Source organism: Melanaphis sacchari, unplaced genomic scaffold (assembly GCF_002803265.2).
Source record: "Melanaphis sacchari strain LSU unplaced genomic scaffold, SCAv2.0 Contig110_pilon_pilon, whole genome shotgun sequence".
Classification (NCBI taxonomy): domain Eukaryota; kingdom Metazoa; phylum Arthropoda; class Insecta; order Hemiptera; family Aphididae; genus Melanaphis; species Melanaphis sacchari.
The window spans coordinates 1,033,749-1,058,205 of record NW_020270425.1 but is presented as its reverse complement, the minus strand read 5'-3'; the positions used below and the strand labels follow the sequence as shown (position 1 = coordinate 1,058,205).

General features: G+C 25.2%; 1 protein-coding gene across 3 annotated transcripts in view; it reads right to left on the bottom strand.

Moving 5' to 3' along the window:
* The window catches only part of LOC112603744 (RNA pseudouridylate synthase domain-containing protein 2-like), a 397,666-nt gene that overhangs the window by 21,922 nt on the left and 351,287 nt on the right, over positions 1 to 24,457 (bottom strand). For all 3 annotated transcript variants that reach the window (XM_025352469.1, XM_025352470.1, XM_025352471.1), the window contains one exon: positions 9,793 to 9,870. In XM_025352469.1, the coding sequence (XP_025208254.1) occupies positions 9,793 to 9,870 (78 nt within the window). The remainder of the gene's footprint in view (positions 1 to 9,792; positions 9,871 to 24,457) is intronic.

The following is a 24,457-nucleotide window of genomic DNA, read 5'->3' as shown; positions in this document are numbered from 1 at the left end:
ACAAACTCGTATAATCTAGGTTCATGCTATTAAACCTTACGTTCGAAATATTTCGTTGATGTGATGAATTATTTTTATTTTTTTTTTTTAAATAATGTTATACATATTTGATTCGTATGGAAATTGTTTAGAAAACATGGACACATTATAAGTATAAAATATTATCTCTGCCATTTTTCCTTTTTGTATACCTCCTTATTAAGAAATATAATTTAAAATTCAAAATATCGACTAACCTGTCCTATAAAATATATGGTTTTGGGAGATTTAAGTAGTATGCAGTCATAAAGCAATAGTTAGGTGTTAGTCTTTATTGCGATAAAGTGCTCGATTATACGTAGTTGTAGTAGTAGTGAGTAGAATGAATTTTTTTTATCCATAATTATATAGGTCAAGTTTCGTCCCTATGACCCTATGTCACAATTATCACGTTTTTTCACCATTGTCTATCTTAGCTATAATTATTTAATTTTATTTGTATTTATTGTTAGTTACTATATTATTTTTGAGTCAAAACATTTTCCATGATATTTTACTTTTAAATACCAGTTAATTTTTTTTAAAATTATTTGCAAGCAAATGTTTTTCTTGAAACTTAGATTCTTGTTTTTGAATTGAAAATGATCTCAAACTTTCAACATTCCATTATGTATTTAAATAGATGAAGTAAATACGGGTCCTAATCTTCTTCGATTTTAGGCCTGCGCTTTCATTGGTTTTGTTCAGTCCAACTGTAAGATACTTAAAAGTTTCTGTCCTCTATATTCTCGATTGGCCTATCATAAATTACGTTTGGTTGTGTTATTCATGTGATGATATTAAAATATATTTTAAGTATAGTATTTTAAACAGATCATATCAAACGTATAATCTGAAATATGTATTTTAAATATTAAATACAAAGTTGTATTTAAAGTGGTAAAGTAAATCAATTTAAAACAAATAACTAAAAATAAAAATTATTGACAATATTTCTATACAATAATTTATGAAATTATTATACCAAATTGACTTGTAATTTGTTCAATTAAATCATGTTTAAAAATTCTGTGTATGGAAGAATAATTATTTTAACACGGGGAAAAAAAATTATAACTGTTTTAATTTATTAATAGTTATTGATAGGTGCATACTATATAGTGTAAAACAAAATATAATTTTATTTAATATTTAAAAATATAAAATAGGTAATACAATTTATTTAAAATAAATTGTACTTGAAAATGTCCCTTATCTTAGGTTTTCGGTAGAATACAAGAAATATAATGACGGTTATACCTATTATACATGAATATGCCAAGAATTGTATACTTATATTTGTAGACAATAGGGTGGACAGTCGGAGTGGACATTGATTGACAACGAATTATTCTTTTAATAATTCATCCATATTTTTGTAGAGGGGAAGGTAATATAAGATAAAAATTAATAAATAATGAAAAAAAAAAAAAAATAAAAAGTTATGCAGTGAAATGACGGAATAAATTACAATGTATAATTAATATTTTACATAGTTGGTTGATGGTTAGGTACGTATAATATTGAATAATATTTATATCTTATATCATGTTATGCCTTGGCGGGCTCTATAATATCATAAATATTTTTATTTTAACTGCTTATTTCCATATCCCAATATCCCATAAATGTCCAATTACATAGTTTTATGTGTATTGTGTATGTGTGCGCGTATGTGCAGTTAAGTTACATTATAAGAAAACGACTTTTTAAATAATTACACTGACATTTTACAAGTTTTTAAGTCATTATTACTGTTGTTAGTTGTTTCATGATTACGAATTTAGAATATTATATATACGCACATATTAAAACATATATTTCAAGCACGCAAATAAACTATTAATGGTTCTATGTGTAATAGCAAAAATAAAATACTTGTATCAAATTGAAAGTTGATAATGTTTTGGATAAAATTACGTTAAAAGATTTACGGATATACCATATACTATAGTATTTAATTTAAAATTTAAACGATAATTATACATTAGAAATACATTTGGGTATACATTTTTTCACTTTTTTTTTTTAAAACAATTGCAACTATTTTATTGATTCAAGAACAGATTTGGCATTATTTACAAGGTTGTGTATTTCTTTTAAATCGTTCACGTTTAGATTTTAATTTAAAACCCATTGTGAGAACGAATACCTACTGTTTTCAGTTGTTAAGGTAATACAAATTGTGCTATATATTCTTCAATCGCCTAAAAATATTATATTCTTCCAACTGATACTCTTTTTTTACTTAGGTATGTCAGATAATATATAATGACATATGTGTACCCGCAGTCAGTCAATTTGACTATTAAATGCCATTAAGATTCGTTTGTATAAATTTATTGTGAAGACTGATTTTACGCTGTTAATAAAATAAAGTTGAGCGATGAGTTGCAAAATAAAAAAAGACCAACTGAAGATACTGCAGGTCGATGGATGACTGACGGTACGAGGAAGTAAATTTCACATTGGCATAAAATATAACATAGGTACAGTATTATAGCCGTATATAAAGAGTATATTGTAATAATGTCAATAAAATATGGTTTTTACGTGACTATTGTGGGATTTTTTTTCTTAAAAAAGAAACCTGAGTAGCGTACTATTTAGAGCTGGCAAGCAATAAAGTGTTCAGTTATCGTTTTTATTGTTCCTACACGGTAAATGGAGCAAAAGAATTTGTATGCCGTTTCCGCCCTCCGCACGTTGATCCCCTATTTCAACCAAGAGCGTCCGAGTGATTCAAAACTAGAAAACTAGTAATTCATAAATACCTCACGTGCAAAAATCATTTTATTCACCACCGGGTCTTCTTGATCGGTAAGAAGTTTATTTTTTAAATCTATGATATGTTTACATGCATTGTTCGTTGAGCGTTTTTCATACAACAATTTAAATTTAAATTCCAGTCAAGAAATATTAACACACTAAACAGACGACTATAAGATAATTTATGGTTGAATAAATAAAATAAATTTTGGCTTCAACGTTATTTTAAATAAAAAAAAAGATTTTTTTCTATCTACCAGATTTAATAACTTTGAAAAAATAGTATGTTAAAAGTGATTATTTAATATTTTTTTAATATAAAAGTAAGTTACTTAGTTGTATATTATGAAGTTAGGTGTGGAGTTATGTTAGGATTTCTAGAATTATAACTTTTAACTAACAAGAGATATAGAACTCAAGTCAAAATTGTAGAAAATATGACAGCATTAGAGATAATTTAATTGTTAGTGTAGTTTAAAACTCAAAGAGCATTTCATAGTTCTTATTGTTTTGGAATTTGTTTTTTGTGATATTTTTATCTTAAATAAATAAATAAGCAAAACATATTTATATAGTAAAAATAAATTATTATTTTGACCCAAAATTATTATCTTTTATTTTTCATTTTTTACTAAAAAGTTTTTGGACTTAACCAGTAAACTGCATTGTAAAAGTATTATTGATTATATTTTGTACTAAATAATAAACTTTTTATACTGTATTAATGTTTTTTTTTTTAAATATTTTCCCTCGATAATTCTAATGGAAATTAGTTGGTCAATTTTCATACGTAAAATAAAAATATAATCTTATTTATTACATTCGCAGTGAAACTTATCCATCGTACATTCGTGAAATGTGTTCTTAAATAGTTATATATTTATATAATGGCCATGGATTGATAGATAATACATTAATTTTAAAAATAATGATACAATTTTTACGTAAGGTTTAGATTTATAGCAGAATGAGAAATATTTTACTATAATAAATGTTTTTGATTTTATTTTAAATTTATTTATTTATTTAAATCACAGAAAACGTTGTAGTAATTAAGTATCAATAAAGAACACGGATGTATATAGATTCTAATTGTATCTACTTAAGATTTTTATTCCCTAGATAATTAATATTAAATTATTTTTTCTTTTGCAACAATGTAGGCGATAGAATAAATCAAAGGTTTACTTCAGATAATTAACTAAATTACAGTATGAGTATGATAAACAAAACTTGTTAATTCATCAACTACAAATCATCAGAAATAATTATACAATTTATTACAAATATTATACATTGTAAAAGATAAATAATAATAATAGTAGATAATATTTTAAGAATATAAAAGATAATTATAGCCGTTCATGAAAAAAAAAAAAAAATCAAAACATTCACCAAACCTTCTGCAAAATTTTTAGAAATTTTCTTCAGCATTTTAATCCTTGTGAGATTTAAGATGATAAGTAGAGTATACGTGCGAGGGTATTGTTTAAAATCTTAGATGCTGACCTTTTTAGGTCAATTAATGGAAAAAAAGCTGTCAAAAAGCTTCTTACTTAATATTTATAAGAACGTTTCAATGGAGTTGTTGAAATTTTTATTAATACGTTACGATAGCACAACTTAAGCCCATTATCGTTATATATCATATACATTATAATAATCCTAATATTTCAGATATTCTAAGTGATTTGATTTTTTATCATATCATATAAATTCTAATAGTCGAAAAGAGGATAACATTAAGCTATAAAGATACGTTTATTCTTTTACAACACTTTTTCTAACTTAAATATTTTTTTTTTTTTAAGAAAAATGTGAAAAAAATAACAGATCAACGCTTGATTAATAATTAATAGAAATCTATACCAAAATTGATTTTATTTTTAAAATGTAAATTTAAATTAAATTAAATTAAAATATTTTAATGAACCCTTTATCATAACGGACAACTTAATACCAAATGAGCGAGTTTTTATTTTAACTAAATACAATGATTTTAATGTTAACTTAAGTCTTTAAATCAGGGATTTTAAGTAATTTTGATTAACTTAATTATCAATCAACATGTACGCTAAAAAAATAATTTAAAATAGAATTAGATGCCAGTGGCATTTATTTACAATACTGTTTAAAAGAGCACGTCATTAAAAAAAATATAATTACATTGTAAATGGTTCACAATTTATTTCGCAAGCTTTGTTTTGAGTGGATGCAAACATTTTGAATTCAATCTTAGCTATTTATCAGCATTGTATCATCAAGCAAAGGGTTTTAGATTTGAAAGTTCATTACTATTTTTTTAATAATTTTTTTCAATTACTTTACACTGTAAAGTTTACAGTGTTATGAAGCGATTCTAGAGAAATGAAAATGTCACAATTTTAGGGTATGTCCAGTGTTCACTGTCCAATCACGTGAAAAATGATTATGATTTATTACAATGTACCTTTAATATAAGTGTTATATTATATCTGATAAAAATGATTTATTGGTTCTTCAGTTCTTAATGGAATAAAAACAAAATGCGAAGTGGTGATAAAACACATATGTTGACGGACTATTGAGAAGTTCTAAGCAATCCATTTTACGTAAAATGACATCATGTTTTTGACATCAAAAACACTAAAACCGTTTTCTACGATAAATTGTTTTCCTTGACTTTTTAATATGATATAGTTACATGTAAGTAGGGTAAATGTTTAAGAAAAACATTTCAATTTTGTATAAACGTTTTAATTATTCATTTTTTCAATGTTGAAAATTGTTATATTGTCAACTATAATAAAACATCGTAAAAGTACAATCGTGTATAATTATATTTTCCAGTTATTGTTTGTATGCATGCATTTTGTTATTAAAAATTATGCTTTTAAATAGTAGATTACCAATAATCACTAGCTCTAATTTTCGTGATTTGGATCTTTGTTATAAATTGAATAACGAACTATTAGGCAAGGGAATAACAAAACGTAGACCGAAAAAGTTCAAATTAATTATGAAATTGTATCAATAAATGTTAATTTTCATAATGTATTCATCGAGCAGTGGTAATATCAAAAAAAAAAAAAAAAAAAATAAAACAAAGTATCCGTGTAAAATATAAATTATAAAATAAATGTTTTGCAAAAAATCTATTTTCAGAAACAATACTCCTACTATTATAGAAAGTTTAAAAATATTATAGAAGAAGTTTAAGAACGGTTAATGTAAATCTTTATCATTTAGATATATTTGATTGTTTGTTTTTTGTTATGCTGAAAAGTTTATTAGAAATTGTATTGCTGTGTTTAAAGGCAATCAAGACAGTTAATTAGTTTAAAATATCGGAGAGAAAATGAACAAAAACTTTAAGAAAAAAAAAGATTTTTATCGCTGTACATTGCATCGATGATGTTCTTGGTAAATGTTTTCCAAAGGATGAGGGAGGTTCTCTCATATCATTATTATTTTTCTTTGATAGTAAATGATAAAACCGTTATACGGAAGAGCTGTGAATAACAAATAAAAAACAATATTGTCCGTATAATCATAACGTTGAACAACTATAATATAAGTATGTTAACAAGAAGAAATGTATGCATGTGACATAGGAGTGAAATCATGAAAACTCTTAAAATGTAGTTACAATAGGGACTACAAAATATTAAAAAATGTACATTATAGACTTGTTATGAGTATAATTGATAAAAATGTTTATATTTTTCTCACTAGAAATGTAACTATACAGTTTTATAAAGTCATTTTTATTTTTTATCTTAGTGAACTGGTAATAAAGTAAGTTAGTGCATATTAAGTAATAAGTAAAGTAGATGAAGTAAAAGCTACGAAATTCAAATTACCACTTACGCATTTAATTTAAAACAACAAATATTATAAATTACAATTCATATAACCAAAAATAATATTTTTGAAATATTTTAAAATTAGAACATTAGATGTAATATTAAATAAGTAATAAAATGTTATTTTTTGTTAAAAAAAACATGATGATTTTTAAACAGTATTATTCTTAATGGTGAAAAATTATTTACCATAGTATTTATAAAAATATATAATACGCTGTTATTTATTACATCTATGTGCAAACAAAAACACATAATTAGTAGATATTATATGTATATGTAATATCCCAATGCGTTTTATTTTATTAAAAATTAAGATTAAATCCTAAAACATATAAAAGCATTACAATTGCTAAAAATCAAAATTAAAAAAAAATTATGTTAACAAATTAATGTGAATAAATAATAACTTATTGTTTAAACTTAAACTCAGATAATTCGGGCCATTATAAAATCCAAGTTTTAAATGTATTAAATGATATTGGAACAGACTTTTTTTTTATTTAAAAATACCATTAAAATTTACTGAAGTGCTATCCAAGTATACACTTTGTTATTAAAGTTCAAGGGTCCGTCGAAAATAGCTTAATGCTAATTACGAAAATACCATTTTAAAGTAAAATTATACTTGTAATACTTTTTTGCTTTGATGCCTTTATATATTTGAAAGAGGTGTAGTACATTTTTTTTTCTATGAGTCAAATTCACCTATTTTCACTGGAGTAAGGTCTATTTTTTTTAATTAGATATTTTTTTATTGTACTACCTCGTTATAAAGTACTTGTTTTTAACATCGGTAACTTGAGAAATAAAGACAAAGTGAATAGCATTATATATATGGCATTTAATATATGGTCATGTACACATATATTTTTATTGTAAACATACGAGTTTTCACGCTGAATTAACTTAATAAATATAAAAATTATAATGCTAAAATTTATAGCAAGAGAATTGTAAAATTTTGTGTCTAGTTATAATTTTGCTATAAGTCCAGGTTATAGTAATTTACAAAACAAATTTAATCGTGGTATCTACTTACTCAAATATATTATAATACGTACATAACGTATAGATTTATTGTTTTGTTAAATTAAATAGAGTTTAATAAAGTAGAAATTCAAATCACATTGGTAGAATTTGTAAATTGATACGAAATTAATTTATGCATAAAGTAAAAGATTGCTATAATTATTTAATCCAAAATCCTGTTAATTAATTATTCTTTTATTAAGGTATTTGAAAAAATTATTTTGATAAATTATACATTAAAAATGTGCACACAAACGTAAACTGTCAAATTTATGATTTGACTGAACCAAGACTGTTAGAATTTATCATTAACAATTAATATAATTTGCACCTAATTATTATAGAAATCGACGAATCGTTAATTTATTGAATTGGTTTCTGAATGATGATAAACTGTTAAATACTAACGCAAAAATAACTGTGTTTCTTTAATTACATTTCAAGATAATACATTGTCATTTTAAAATGATTTAATTTATGTATAAAACTTGTCATTTGGAGGAGATTTCCCTCAGAGAACGACCCTGCATTAATGTCATGTCATATAACGTTCGCAACAAATTGCGTAAGTCATTTCATGATGGGGTTAAATTTCAATTTAACTTGCATTCAACTGAATATATATTGTGTACACATATTGACATGTTGTCAACGAAAAGTAAAATAACAAAAATCAAAGTTTATCTGCATGTAACTAAAACGGGCATAACACTTTTTCATAATATTATACCATTTCTTCTCACCGTCAAACGATTTAACGGCCGACATCCGCATTTACCTAAAATCTAAATACATGTAAGGTATATAGAGTATATGTATACCATACAAATAAATTTTGAAATTTTGAAATGAATGAAATAATAGCATATAACGTAGTTCAATATTATCAATATGTCAGGAAAAGTATTTTGGATTTTTTTATTATTTACGCGTATCATATAGGAAACATAATAAAACGTTGATTTAAAATACATTTTGTCAATATAATATGTTATAAAATAGATATCATACAAATAATTAATACTTAATAATTTACCAATTATTTTATTAGAATATAGTGATGGTGTAATCTTTTCAGTCATCGATATTAATACAAAAAATATGCAATAGTATAATTTAATTTATATGGTATTCGGTAATGGACTTAAATAATGATAATAATAATAATAATAAAAAAAATAATGGTTTTTGATGTTAATAGATATCAGCCGTTATTTAATTTGGTGGAAAAAGAAAAGGTATACTTTCGGTATAATCTTTCATTTAAAACGACTATAATTCACCTTAGATACAACAGTTGTATATTTTATTATCTATTATGTACCTGTATACATTATTATACGTATAATGTATACATATATAATTAAGCAAAGATATAAAAACAATAGTACATTATTTGTTACTATAATAATATTGGTTTTAACATGTTTAAGATTTCGTCAGTTCATCGTTTACTTTTGTGCATCGCACTGATACAAAATGGGATGATGAATACTCCATTTATTATACAAATAATCGTGACATTAACGTTTGTCTGATTAAAATTCTATACTATTTTTTATATAATAATCGTTCAAAGAAATAAAATGCTGACGAATAAAGTAATCAAGAGACTGAATCTTACTGAGTATTTTACTTTTAAGTCAAGTGAAAAATGTAAAGAAAACATAATATTTTTCACAACAGTATGAAATCAAAAAATAATAAACTACACCATCTACTGTGTCGTTAGAAATAATAATATTCTGTAATACTCGTGATACCGATTTTTAAAAGAAGACTCTTCAAATGTCCTTCTACTCGGAATATAGATAATATTTTCCGTTAATAACTTAACGTACTAAAATTGATATGAATTAAAAAAAGTTTTTTTTCTTACATCGGGCCTTATTTATTTTGTATTGATGTGGTTTCGAATCGAAAAAAAAAATAATATTATGGGTTGAACATATAATATTATAACAGAATTATAAGTGTGGGTAAAAGTTTTTTCTTTTATAAAATAACCATTTTATTATAATATTGACATAGTTGATATACGATCGTAGTCAACGATATAGCCCGAATAATATAAAATATAAATTAGAAATATTATAATGATATATTGTTACAATGGAGGTATTCTTACTTTTTTCAAATCCTTGCCTGAGTCACTCCGGTCGTCTGCCAAGTATTTACGTTTGTTTGTAATGAGCTCTTCGTCGGTCTGGAAAAAAAAAATAAAAAAATAGTTGATAAAATGAGACAGTAAAAAGAGACTCAAAGAAATATATATTATTTTTTCTGAAAGTCAGAGGTCCTTTCTGCGTATACGCATATGCTGTAGATGTTAAAATGCCCATTGAAATATGGACACTCGACAAAACTCTGGTGTCTGACACTTGAACACTATGACTTTGACTTAAAATTATATTACAAGGTATTTTATTCTTATTTTATTTATTTTCATTATTATATGTGCCAACAGACCTCAATGACAAGTTAGTTTTTTTTTTTTTATTTATAAGTTTTTAAATTATAAGTTTAATATCAATCTCGTATCTCGTAATCTAGATTTTTCTAAATTTATAATAACAGGCACAATGAATGATACAATAAGGAAATTATATTGTGTAAAAACTATAATTAATTAACTATTTAGGAAGGCAGAAGAGCATAAGTACCAGTTGATTTCAGCACTAATAAAGTAATAATTTTAAGATAAAGAAAGGTCTTCGTAACAAAAATATTTAAACTTAAATCTTTTGTTTTTAATCCTGAAAGGAATGAGTATTGGTTTTTACAATGATGTTTTTTTTCTGCTAGGTCACGTTTTGGAATGAAAAAACAAAAATGATTGAATTTTAAAATTGAAAGTAGTTTTTGGTTATAAATTTAATCTAAGAAGTCAAAGAGAAGAATACTAAAAAATTCTCTTAATCATTGAAAAAACAGCGGAAAACAGGAATATATTTTACGCAACACAAATTTTTGATAAAATTGGTTTTGATTTTTTGTTAAAACTCTGAAAGAAAACCACTGGGATTTAACACTTTTACTGTGCAAATATTTAAAAAGGCATTTTTTGAATACAATGAAATTTTTAAAATATACAACTTATTTTATGGTGTTCACATTACGTCATTTTTACGTTCTCCTATTCGCATTCTTCTACGGTACGCAGTATTGAATAAGTTAAAAGCAATAATGTATGATATGCTATTATAATAATTAATAATAGATAATTTTTAAGCAAAAATTAATTCAATAAAATAATAATAATAATAATAAAATAAAAAAATATAGTTTAATAAGTTTTAACAGAAACTACCTGTTTTAAGAAACAAATACTAATTCCTTAAATCCCTTCACTAAGAAACATTTTTTCGTTTAAAGTAATTTAATTTCTAGTATATTCATTACAATGATTAACACAACCACAAAATTATTATCTATTATAGTGGACGGAAAATCAAATTTTCTGGTTTTTGTGTATAGGTATTTCACATTTTTATTATTGGAGTTTAATTTAAAAAAAATAATAGTTGGTAAAATGAAAGATCTTAACAAATTAAATAATATTTCTTGTTCCTATAATTCGTATATATTTAAGAATGTTGATTTATTTTAATACCACATGAAAAATTATTAATTCTTGTTTACAAGATAAAAAAAAAAAAATTTCGTAAGTTTACCAAAAGAGGAAAATTATGTTTTTTTTTCATTATTATACGCCATAAACAATATTTAGAAGAAAGAAACGTCAACTTTTTGTGTGTCATAATAATTTCTTTAGAAATTATAAACTGTATACTCGCTATTTGGCATTTTAGTGAAGTCCCAGACATAAATGCTTTTATACTGGTTAAAAACTTTACTGGTGAAATTTTGGTTGTATACAATTATTTCTATAAAAACTTGTATTTTAAGACAAACATTTGTGATCATTATCGATAGCTGTAAAACGTAGATGCTATTTGGAAATCTGTAAGTTGCTCTTTCATTATTTAAATCCGTTAATCTCGACCTCAAGTTTAGTTTACTAATTACTACAGTTTTTTTAAAAAGTTTTTTATACACCGAAATAAATTAATTAACCAAAGATAATGGTTATAGTAAAATAATTCAAAATAAAAATGTTCTGTAAAAATATAGGTATCGTGTATAATGCAGTCGTTAAAAAAATTAAGGAAACATTAATGAAAATGGTAAAATAAATGTAGGTAGGTACGTACAAATAAAAAGCTTATAACACATAATGTAACTTTAATAAAAACAGACAATATACATGCGAAGTAAATGTATTATATTAGACTTTATATTCGCATGAATAAATAAAAACTAAAGAAAAAAAGAGAGACTGTTTGGATTGTGTAATTATGCTCTTTGCTTACACTCGTTTTGAATATTGTAAACAATGATCAATTTTTTATTTTTTATTTTTTTTTGTTGTATTTATAGTATATTTTATAGAAACACGAAACTAAGGTATTCTTATTGAATTTCGTACCGAACTAAAGAAACAACAATATTTTAAATAAATTGAAAATGTGTCCTATATATAACTCGTTGCCTCCATTGAAACTTACGAAACACCACCGTACAAGAACACCGAATCATATCGGTAAATGAATTTTATTTTTCTGCAAGTATTATATGAAATACGATTTTATACATTGATAACTATAATAATGTAGTGTAATATGTTTGTACTGAAACCAATATATTGTAAACTTGTATAATCATCATTGTGCTTTTGTTCGAATTTGTAATTTTGTTCGAGTCTCGTAAAATCACAAAAACTTTAATGTTATATTATATATAGGTGTACTATCTATATCAGTAACGTTATTGTAGTATGTGCGGTTTTCGCGATGCAATTGTTCGACTGTTTGAATATTATTTTACTCAACGATTCGCGTGAAAATTAAATTTTTTCATTGTGTTAGTTGTACATTTACCGATTTATGGCACAAATGAAAATAATAACATCAGTTGCAACGCCTGCATCACTACTTGATACCTTAAATAAGTTAATAAAAAGCGGGAAATAAGGTCAAACTTATAAAAATATATTATGTATAATATACAAAGTGATACATCGAGTATGCTCTCTCGCATTTTTTCATTTAATAATGAATTCATTCAATTTTGATACTTGGGATTTTTAAATATATTTAAACATTAAAGAGAATATTATTATAAAATTATTAAAATTTTATATACTACTTAAAAAATTTATATGGCGATACAAAATTATGTTTATTTAATAAAAACCCAGCTTTTTATCTTAACTTATTTAGTAGATAATTTTATTTTAAATATTTTGATGTACCGAATTCAAAATTCAAAAGAATGATTTTTTAATTATTAAAATGTTTACATGGAAGATAATAGTTTAAAAAATATATATAATGGGTGTAATTATGATCTAGTAATTATTATAATTGGAAAATTGTTATAAGTTTTAATTATTGATAGATAGATTGATATAAATTACTAAAGTTTTAAGAATTCTATATTTTCCAATAGTCTATTATCATGAGTCAATCGTTTTATAATTCTTAATACATGAAGTTAAATTATTCAAAAACTGGTAATTTAAATTTTGATTTTAAACCTTCAAAATTTTTAGAAAAATTATTTGTTAAATAATATTTTGTTTAAAAAGAGGTTGAATTTGAAAAACAGAAGTTAAATAAATCTTCATAGGAAACTTGTAGAGAAGTTTAAAATACAATTAATAGGTTTATTTAAAAATCTAAAAATCAGATTTTGAATAACTGCATTATTTTAAGTTTGCTGGGTGAATCATTTTCTATAGGTAAGTAAGTTTGCTTAAAAAACCATTGGTACGTAACGTTGTCATAATTTTACTTTTTATCACGCGTAATTGTCAACGTTGAGCACAGTGCTGGTCTGCAAACTACGTTGTCGGTCGTATAATATTATATTATTTATATAATATATGGTTGGTGGATCCCGCAAAATAAGGTACATAAAACCTATGTTAATTAATACAGATTTTATTCGAATTCGTGTGCAAATATCATTAGACCTGACGTGTGGCTATGAGGGGAAGATTCCACAGAAAATTTAATTTTGCAGATACTCCGCCATAATAATGATGATTATTATTATTTAGTTCCGGAGACACTGAATGTACTAATATATATATTATAATATAATATTAAAGTAATAAAGTGGCATTGTTTTATTGGTCAGTAATAGTTACCATACAATTTATACGTTAATAATAAGGACTAAGATTTTAATGATTTAAAAAAAACGCAAAAAAAAAAGTATACTTCATAAAGTATGCACATATTTCTTATGTTGAAAAAATGCGATAAAAAATGTATTTCTTACTATGAAAACGTCTTGTAAAATCGTGTTTTTTTTCAGAAGACAGATTGAAATATTATAATGACATTCAAATAAAAGTGTGTATTGTTATCGTCTTTTTTAATTTTTTGTTAATATAAAAAAATGGTGGTGACGTGGTGAATATTTACTGTGCACATTCAATATTATCATAACATTTCACCTTTAACAATAAAAAGGTTTGTGTTATTAAAACAATTGATAAAATAATTTAAGTTCACTAGAAAAAAGTATAGAAAAAATTCTTGAAAGTGCTCTAAAAACATAAAAAAATGTCCTTAAAAGTTAAATAATATTCAACTATAAATGTAAAATGAAAAAAAAACATTAGAATAATAAAAAAAAAAACACTTAAAATACATTTTCGACTACAATTTTTTTATATACAATCATATAAGTAAACATATGTAATATGTATGTCAAATAATCGGAAAAAGTATCAGCATTATTCAAATAATATAGTACTAATAACAATAAAAACAAAAAACAAAAACATTACAATTAGTAAAATTCAAAATACTTATTTATCTTAAAATAAATATTGATTTTAAGTGAAATCATTTTAGCAAAATATTGTTGAGGATATAATTTTATTTTAAAATTTTTATCAATAAATTCTTATCTTTTTAATTTTAAATATGTTTACTTAGGTCTAATACTAATTACGAACACGCTAAATATTTTTAGATTACCTGAAGCAACGGAAAACTGAAAAGGTGTAAAATATCAAAATGAGACGTACAATTGAAAAACGCCCAGCACAAAACATTTTTAAAAATGTTGATGTTTTCAGTTCAAAATATGAACGAGTAGTTTCTGAGTTATTGAAATGAATTTAATAATAGTAGGTATTACTGTATTAGTTTTTATAAATGTTTTTACATAATTATTAAGTATAATATGTAAAATTGAATTTAGTACTTTCTAATATATTATTATACTAAACAAATTGTGCCAACTATAAAATGTTTATTGATTATAATTAATTTTTAACAACTTAAAATCATTATAGGCCTTATATTTTCTTATTCTATTATCATCGGTCTATTATTTTTAGTACCTATACTAAGTTAAACTCAAAAACAACTGATTACAATTTCAATATCAATACATTATGCGCAATATGTAAAATTTACTGAAAAAAAATCACAATACATTTCTCAATAGTGTAAAAAAATTAACTTTGTTAAAATATAGTTAAAGATTCTAAAAATCTAAAGTTTAAATTTATGCATTGTCGAAGGAAAAATGGGAGTACATGGTAATTTCTGTGTACTATTATCATAAATTGGCTGTTTAAATTTAATTTCAAGAAACCGGGACTGCGTATGATAATTTTTTGTAAAAACTATTTTTGTCCATCATCGTGTTTAGCATATTATTTGAATAATAACTCTTGAGACCACCGATTCCACTTAACATAATATTTTGCATAAAAGTTCACTCATTCATTTTTGTTGATGATCGTTTTTGCATTTTCAAGTAAAATCAAACATTTCTACGCCGTTCACAAAGAAGACGTAAAATACATATTATAAAATGTACACACACACAAACCGGAACATGATACTTATACATATGATATTATATCGTAGGTTTATTGATTTTGCACGCGTACCTTTATACACTTTTATAATAACTTATTGCTATGGATATCAAAAATTATTAAACGCAGCGCCACATCTGATATTATACTGCCGATAGAGGTGAATACAAGAAATAAATACAAAAATGTCTGTATATTATGTATAGTACATATCATAACTATTATCCCTGCGTCGGCAAAAATAACCGAACATCTATAGATCCAGAACAGTTTAAGAAAACTTTTGAAGTTCTATCTATTCGATTTTTCCGGTACGTACGGGTATACGCCACAAATCCGCTTCGGGTGGTGTATACCTGAGCGTTCAGACAAACTTACCGTTTGTGTAATGTTATTGTTATCATTATTATTATTACCATACATAACCGCCGTTAAGTCCGTTCCATCGTCGGATGACGATACGAAAATCGATTGACCGAAAATATTTGATGAAAATTGTACCTGTTTAGGATCCGTACCTATTCGTTTATTTGGATCGTCGACCGCCATAGATTATTTTCGATATTATGTAGGTAATATTATGATTTCGAATCGTCGTTTTACGAGAATACGCAAAAAATACGAAATGCACGCACGTGAATATACGATTCTAACAACAAATTTATCGTGTGAAAAAAATACTTAGTGACATGGTTTTAAATTTAAAAACACAATATTATAATTTCAGTGGGTATGACTAATATTCGAGCTAATATTTCCTTACGTTACAATCTTGTAATTAAAACTATTAAAAATACGTATTTTTCGTCATAATAACTAGAACGGACTTGCTGATAATCCCACAATATACCATTCCAATTATTTGCACTTAACTTCGATCGTGTCACTACTAAACATAATAATAATACATTAAATATACTACAGTTCCAAGAAAACGAAATTGATTTTAGGTAAGAAATTAAATGTCTCGTTAAAATGTATACATATAATGAAATATGTGCAGAACATGTTAAATAAAATAATAGTAGGTAAATCAATAAAAATTTTAAAATATTCATAACATTAGTTATAGTTTTAAAAAAAGTTCAGAATTGATCTTAAATTTTTAAAGTTCACGAATTAAGTGTTTATTATACGGACATACACAATATAATCAGGTAAAGACATTAAGATTAAGGGTAAGCACTTTTCATTGAGAGTACATTATTATTGGCATTCGATGAATGCGAACAGGGCCAATCGTATCCATGATTCATATAGCTAATTTAGTATTATAGTAATACAGTACAATAATATTATCTATTATTGATGGGCACTTACCCCTATGATGTTGTATTGATTATATTTAAAATTTAAAAATTGAACTATTTTTAATATGAACTCGTCTAGTTATTCACCTAGTACACTGGATTTTGATAAAACTGCTGAATTGGAATATCAAAACAATTTTAATTACACATAAAAGTTCAAACGAATGGAATAAAAATATATACGCTGAAAATTATAGTGAAATCGTGTATAATGTTTAAATAAAACCATAAGATATAGTTTATAATTTATAAAATCATAGACTTGATAAAATCGTCGTTCTTTAACGTAGTAAAAATATATGAAAATTATTATTATTATCATACTTGAAATTATTTATTATTTATGTGGAATGTGGATATTTATCTAAATAATTATATATGATAATATAACGAATGATGAGCACGATTATTAGGACAGTTCATTTGATTAGTTATTTCCTCTTTTAACAAATCAAATATAATGTATAATTTAACGTCATATATTATTATCGTATATTTTAAAATAGCTGTATCTAGATTTAAAATTAAAATAAAAACAATTTTCTACGTGGATTTTAGTAAAACTATGATTGATAGTATATCTTTAAAAGTTTTCAACAATTATAAGTATAGGCTGATCAGGGGAAAACTATTGAGAAAAATGAACAATCGTAATGTTACCTTTGAGAGTACCAAATAGAAATACGTAGGTGGATATGATGGTACGAAATTGTCGGATATTAATTGATTACTCCAACGAGTGCCCACAAAATTTTTTATAACTTTAAAAAAAAAATTATGAAATATCAATACATTTTTTGTTTCCCTCGTAGCCTATAAAACTATAATTACATAGAAAAAAGGTATAAACCTACTTCTACCATTGGTAAAATTCTGTGTGGTTCTGACATGACGAAGAATACAAATATAAATTATAATAAGTGATTTTAGAAATATGGATTAAAGGGCGCGTGAATTATGGCCGAGAAAAGATTTTTAAATATTATATATTAAATATATTTAATAAGTTAAATTTTAAAAATTTTGATTAATGCTGATTAGACGACTGTTCAAGGTATGTTTTTTTAACATCACACGTGTAGCTAATTATTGTACAACTATTAAGCTAAAGTATCCACTTTTTAACTTATGGCCACCCAATTAATTAGTTTTAATATTTTTGACGAGAAAAAGTTTCAAATTATTAAGCTTTTAACTTAAATATCAGAGGCAATTTTTTATAATATAAGTTGGTATTAGTTAATTAATCATTTTGTTTTATCAAAAACACTTTATTTCATTTTTACAACTTTCTGATTTTAGTAAGATAGTATTTTATTTTTTTTTGTTTTGTTTTAAAACTAAAAAAAAAAAGTATATTACAACTTTAATTAAACCATGCATTCAGAGCATACTTTTTAATGTCATCATATTAATGAAATGAATGTCCTTAAATCATTGTACAAATTAATTTATAAAACTGACATTTATCAATCGGTGGCTCTCCCTAATTATTCTAATTTTATAAAATAACATATGACTATTTCAAAAGAATTTTTAAACACGCATGAAAATTTTATGATAATATTAAAAAAAAAAAAAAGTGTAAAAAATATCATAAGAATCATTGAAAATTTGTATAATAATTAATTATCGGATTTTTGTTTCGTAATTATTTAAACAACAATAACAAATCTCCGAATTTGACTTCGATTTAAAAAAAATGTATTAATGTTGTTTTTATTTATTTTTTATGTTATACGCTTGTAAATCTAGATACATTTTAACTGAAAATTGTTTATATCATATTTCTGATAATGCAGCACTTAAATTTTGTAAGGCGATATTTATACTCATACACTATATTTATATTATATACATACATAGTGACATGGTTTACTATGATAACACATAATGTAAGTCGATCTCCAACCCAGAATCATTTATTAAATGCATTAATATAATGGTTTTGAAATTAAACGTAAAATATTAAAAATATAATGTACTTTAAAGGTTTCGTGTGGCATACCCAGATCAGCGCGGTTTGACCGAACTTGTTCAACATATTTCATTATATTAAAATTTGTTAAAATCTTTATTCTTTTTTATTTTTTATTAATTTTAAATCAATTATCTAAAACTTTCACTGGATTAGTTTACACTTTTACTGTATTAGTATTTATCACTTATTATTTTTTTTTTTTTAGTAGCGATTGATTGAACATATTCATTTTTGAAAGAAAAATATAATACTCTTTATTGATTAATTATATACATTTTAGGATTAAGTTAAACTTTAGATTTAATGATTATATAGTATTTATTCGAAACAAAGTATACGCGTAGTGTTTTGTTTTTCATACTTATAATTAATAAGATTTCCAAGCGTATAGTTCATATATTTTAATATTATAATTTTATATTTACATTTCACATATATATTTTTTTTTTTTTCAGTTCATTTAACTTTCGAACAGTTTCTTTATGGTTCATAAACGTCTGTTGGGAAATGGAGTAAGTAAATTGTATATTCTTTTGGCTCATTCCTGAAATACTGGGAACAGACAAAGAACAAAACTTAATTAAATCTGCAAACAAACAGTTTCATCTCGGTCAAAACTACAAAAGCAGAAAAAACTAATTTTCATCGCAAGGTGTTTGTGAATTGAATAGTTTAATACCACTAAACCATGGTATATAGATAGAAGTGAAGTATAAAATATGTTTATAATTTAGAATGATATTTATTTTATTAAAACAATTACGATAATTAAAATAAGCAACTAAATATTTCCCTATTTTTTTTCTTCAAAGAGCTATTCAAGTCTCTAAAATATTTTACCATCTGTCAATCTGTTAAGTGAATCTGGAATAAACTATTGATACAACACACGCATACCGTACTATTGAACAAAGGTAAATTTGTATCACTATTCTAGGCTTAAAATGTAATGTATTTGTGTATCAAAGTTGGATTTATAGTTAACAATCACTCGTGGTTTCATTAGCGTATCCGTAATTAATTCAAATGCGTAATTATTTGGTATAATTTCAATGGTGAGTTTCATTCAACGTGTATTATATAATATATCGATTAGTAGAGTCAAATACTTCTTATTAATTTATAGTTACTGATATGGATGAATATACCTAGTTACTTATTCTGTACGTAGATATATATATATGTATATAATATGATTTTTTCCAAGCCATTGCTTTAATATAATATTAAGTCTCGCTTATCGTTAATGAGTTTTAACAACTTCACAACATCATAATTTGCTGCAGGTCATGCGATGATAATGACCCATTGAAAAGTAACAACACTACGTCAAAATTGCTGATAATAATGACGACTAATGGGTCTTACACGAATTTTTATTTTTTTTTTTGTCATCTATTATAAGACTAATTAATTTTCGTTCCATCATATATATATTTATTATATTTATCTTTATTCATAATACTGTACCTAATCGTATTGTATTTTTTAATATTAATACACAATTATCATAATATAACAGCGCAGTATTCGCTAGTCGGGTCACGTATCATTAGTTGTACGTTTATAATAATGATAATAATAATAATTGTTTTTATTAAGCATTTTATGTATGTAATATACTAATATGATATAATATATATATATTATATACCATTAAACTAGATAGCAATACAAAATATTATTTAAATTCAAAACTAGGTTATGAAAATATTTTTGTACATAGAAAATAAAAATTCTCGTACTCGTAATTACGCTCTTAGTAAGTTTAGTATTGATTATTACCGCCAGTCGCTATTAGCTTACAATTAAATCAAGTCAATATGGTTGTTAAACATGATACACGATGTGACAGGAAAAAGATTCGTGCGTAGCAATCGTGTAACGCGATCACTACAAAAAAACCAGCTTGTATAATGTGCCTATACAAAGTTATTAATATCGTGTATTTATTTGCGTACGTCTGAAGTAATCAGCGTACACTACACAAATACGCGTTACATAGTGGAACGGTGTACATCGATCTTTCGTATTCATGTGCTTTTATAGGTAATTGTCAGCGCGTATGTGATTGATGTCAGTTGGTTTTTAATCCGCGAACACCAACAATACGGGCATAATATAAGGACGCCACAATATTGTATAGCGACATGATATTCATATTGAATTAAGTGAACAGTATGGGAGGCATTTATCTGCGATGGGATGTAGGGCTATGTGATTTTGCGTAGACACTATAATAAATATATTTGACAAGAGTCTCCTGGGTAGACGGCGGTACGTCGTGTATAATACGCATCCATAGAGTACATTATAATATTATATGATGTTTATACGATCGCTGTATAGTTTGGAGACGGAGCGGTTAGCGATTCGTTCTTCAAAACTATGATGATTCAAAAGGGTAAAGGCAAACACAAATAAACTCGTGTCAAAATACAAATAATACAATAATCAATGAAACGATGGTGTAGACAACCCAACGGCGAGGAGGATGACTCGACAAAATTGTCTCAACCCATTTCACCGCAATCACTTATAGGCGTACTAATTATTATTTATTACGACTAAAAACAGTTATAGAACTATGAAAAAATATACTTTTGGATTTCGGTTGTGCAATTTAAAAATCGCGTAAGATATTAAATTAGAGGGTTGCACCAGGATCTGCAGTTCTTTCGAGACACTGCAAATAAAATACTATAAAACCTCTCTGAATACCGAGCCATTAAAGAAAAACCATAAATAGATTTTTGTTCTTCGCAAATATGAATATATTTGTACGGTTTTCTACGATGCCGAAAAAATAACCTTACAACCGAATTATAGTCGTCTTGTCTGTCCTTAAATTATTCCATATGATTGAAATCAGTCGTATAAATATAGTTTTTGAGACTACAATTATTTATGTAGTTATACACGATCAAAGTCGCTTATTTATTTCAATTCTTGCCATCTAATCTAATTCCTTTGAAATAGTGCGGATAGTTATAGGGGCAGATCCAGGCGACCGAAAATCAGGTATTTACTTTTCTTTATCATGTTTTCCAATATCTACTTGGCGTAATAAAGATTTAATGATATATTCATATTTAATATTTTATATTTCACAATAATATTAAATTGTGACCGACGAATTTTCAATGGTTTTATCGTAACGAAAATCAAAATAAAATATGTAGGTTCATTAATCATTTTCTTGGTTGTTTTTATTTGCCATTAACTCTTTCAGTCCTAAATTATTATTATTTTTATTATTATTTGTACTTTTTGGGTTATTCATGGTAGTAGAGTTATGTGTATTAGCAATTCGGTGAATTTCGGATTTACGGTATAATAATATGAATTATATAGATTCGACATCGTGCACGCCACCATTGCAGGGCGTCAGTGCACACAATTTAATATGATTAGACATCTTGTTTTTCTTGTGTTTAATGACCGTTTGATATAATTCCACAAAATCAATACTTAATAGTACAAATCGAGGAGTATACCCTACTAAGCGATAACTCATTCTTGACATGTGAACATTATAATGTTATATAATGTTATATAATAAATCTACTTCTCTTATGGTAAATGTTTAAGAAGCAACACATCAATTAAACGTATAGATAATACCGGTTATCTAATAGTTATCACAGTTTCGTCGCTATTTAGGCTCACTTTGGTACCAGGTAGTATTTTAATTCATAAACCAAATTATATAAAATGATAAATTAACTTAATTTATCAATATTGACTAGCGAATCCAATAGATGATTTTTTTCCCCGTGTATCAGTATTAATAGACGTGTAAATCTAGACTAGCGTATTCAAATCAAATAAACAGTGACCACTGTAAATCGGATGCTAGACCAATAGACATATTATCCCAAAGTGGTATCTGTATTACCTATGTCAAAATATTATTTTATTATTTAATAATAAATAATGCATTATACAAATATTTTATTATGTTTAGAATAAATAACTTGGAAGCAACTATGATGTGTTTCTATTCAAACTGTTTGTATCGGTGAATACAGTTACCGGGGATGTGGGTGATTTGACTCCGCGGATCTACGTATATGCTATCGAATATTTATTTTAAACCCTCTTCCTTTAATATTTGCTTAGATTTCCATCTATAAATATGATTCTCCGTCATTGGGTTTAAACACACGATACTATTTACTATAGGTATGTAAACATATAATATATGCGTGTGTGTACAATAAAAAAACGAAAAAAAAAACTGTAGTTTAATATCCACAATATCATATACCTAAATATATACACGCGTACATAGTATATAATGACGGTCTAAAGTTAATATAGGTACAGGATGATTCACTAAACACACCTAATTCCTTTTTTTCATTTAAGAATGAATTTATTCAAATTCTGTTTTTAAAATATATTTAAAGTTCATGAGATTTTTTATTTTTTTTTTTATTACTTAAATTATTTAATAGTACATTAAACATTTACGTATTAAAATCAAAATTAAAACGAGTAGTTTTTTAGTTATTTAATTTTGTGTTCTAAGGATAACAGATTTGTGATAATAAAATTGGACGACGTGAGGGTTATGGCAAGTTGAGAATTTAAATATAGTTAATATTAATTTTTTTTAAATAGTCAATTATAAATACTGTATTGAATATTGTATTTATTTAATATTTTTATAAACCAAAAGAAAGTTCTCATTTGAATAAATTGTTAATTTATATAGCCACAAAACACTTCTTAAGGAATGAAAAAACCTCAAGAATTTGAAACCGGTCTCTTAATAAAATTTGAATAAATTAGATGAAAAATGGGAGTGAGCATGTTTATTGAAACACCCTGTATGTACATATATTATAGTTAGGCTCGCAAGTGAATATTTAAATCCAATTTATGAGACTGTACGCAGGTTGCAGCACGTATAAATGTATGGATGTTTTTCCTAAACGAAACTACACAATGGTCAATATTTAATCTCGGCTGTCGCGGGTCCCGCATATACCACATGTGCTAAAGGGGGTCTGCTTTTGAACGGCTCGGCGCATTAAACCGTATCACATAATATAATATCTACACTGTACATAATGCTGTAGTGTATACTATACAACCATAGGTACGATTTAAGGAAGATAAAAAAAGAACGAAAAGGGTGCGGTGCGCTTCGATTTAATAATAATACCTTTTCAAAGTCCCATAAATGTATAATATAATACACGGTGATTATCTTATAGTCCAACCTGATCAATATCGTGAGATGAATATTTTTGTTTAAATAGGTACTTTTCTTTTTTAAATACACATACTAGTTACGTATTTTCCCATGAATTTACCCGGAAATTTTGTTCTTAAAATTAAATATATTAATTACACCACTCTTTTCTTACAAACTTGCAATGGTTATAAAGTCATAATTGTTGCATTACTGGTAATGTTGATAACATGTTAATGTTTTGATTCTCTACATAATTTATAATAATTCAATTATTGTTTTCGCGTACATTTGATTTCACGTTTAGGTGGCCTCAGCTCTCTCATTATCCTTATATGGAATAATTTATCATAAAATTAAAACTGAATGTATAAATATACCATATAATAT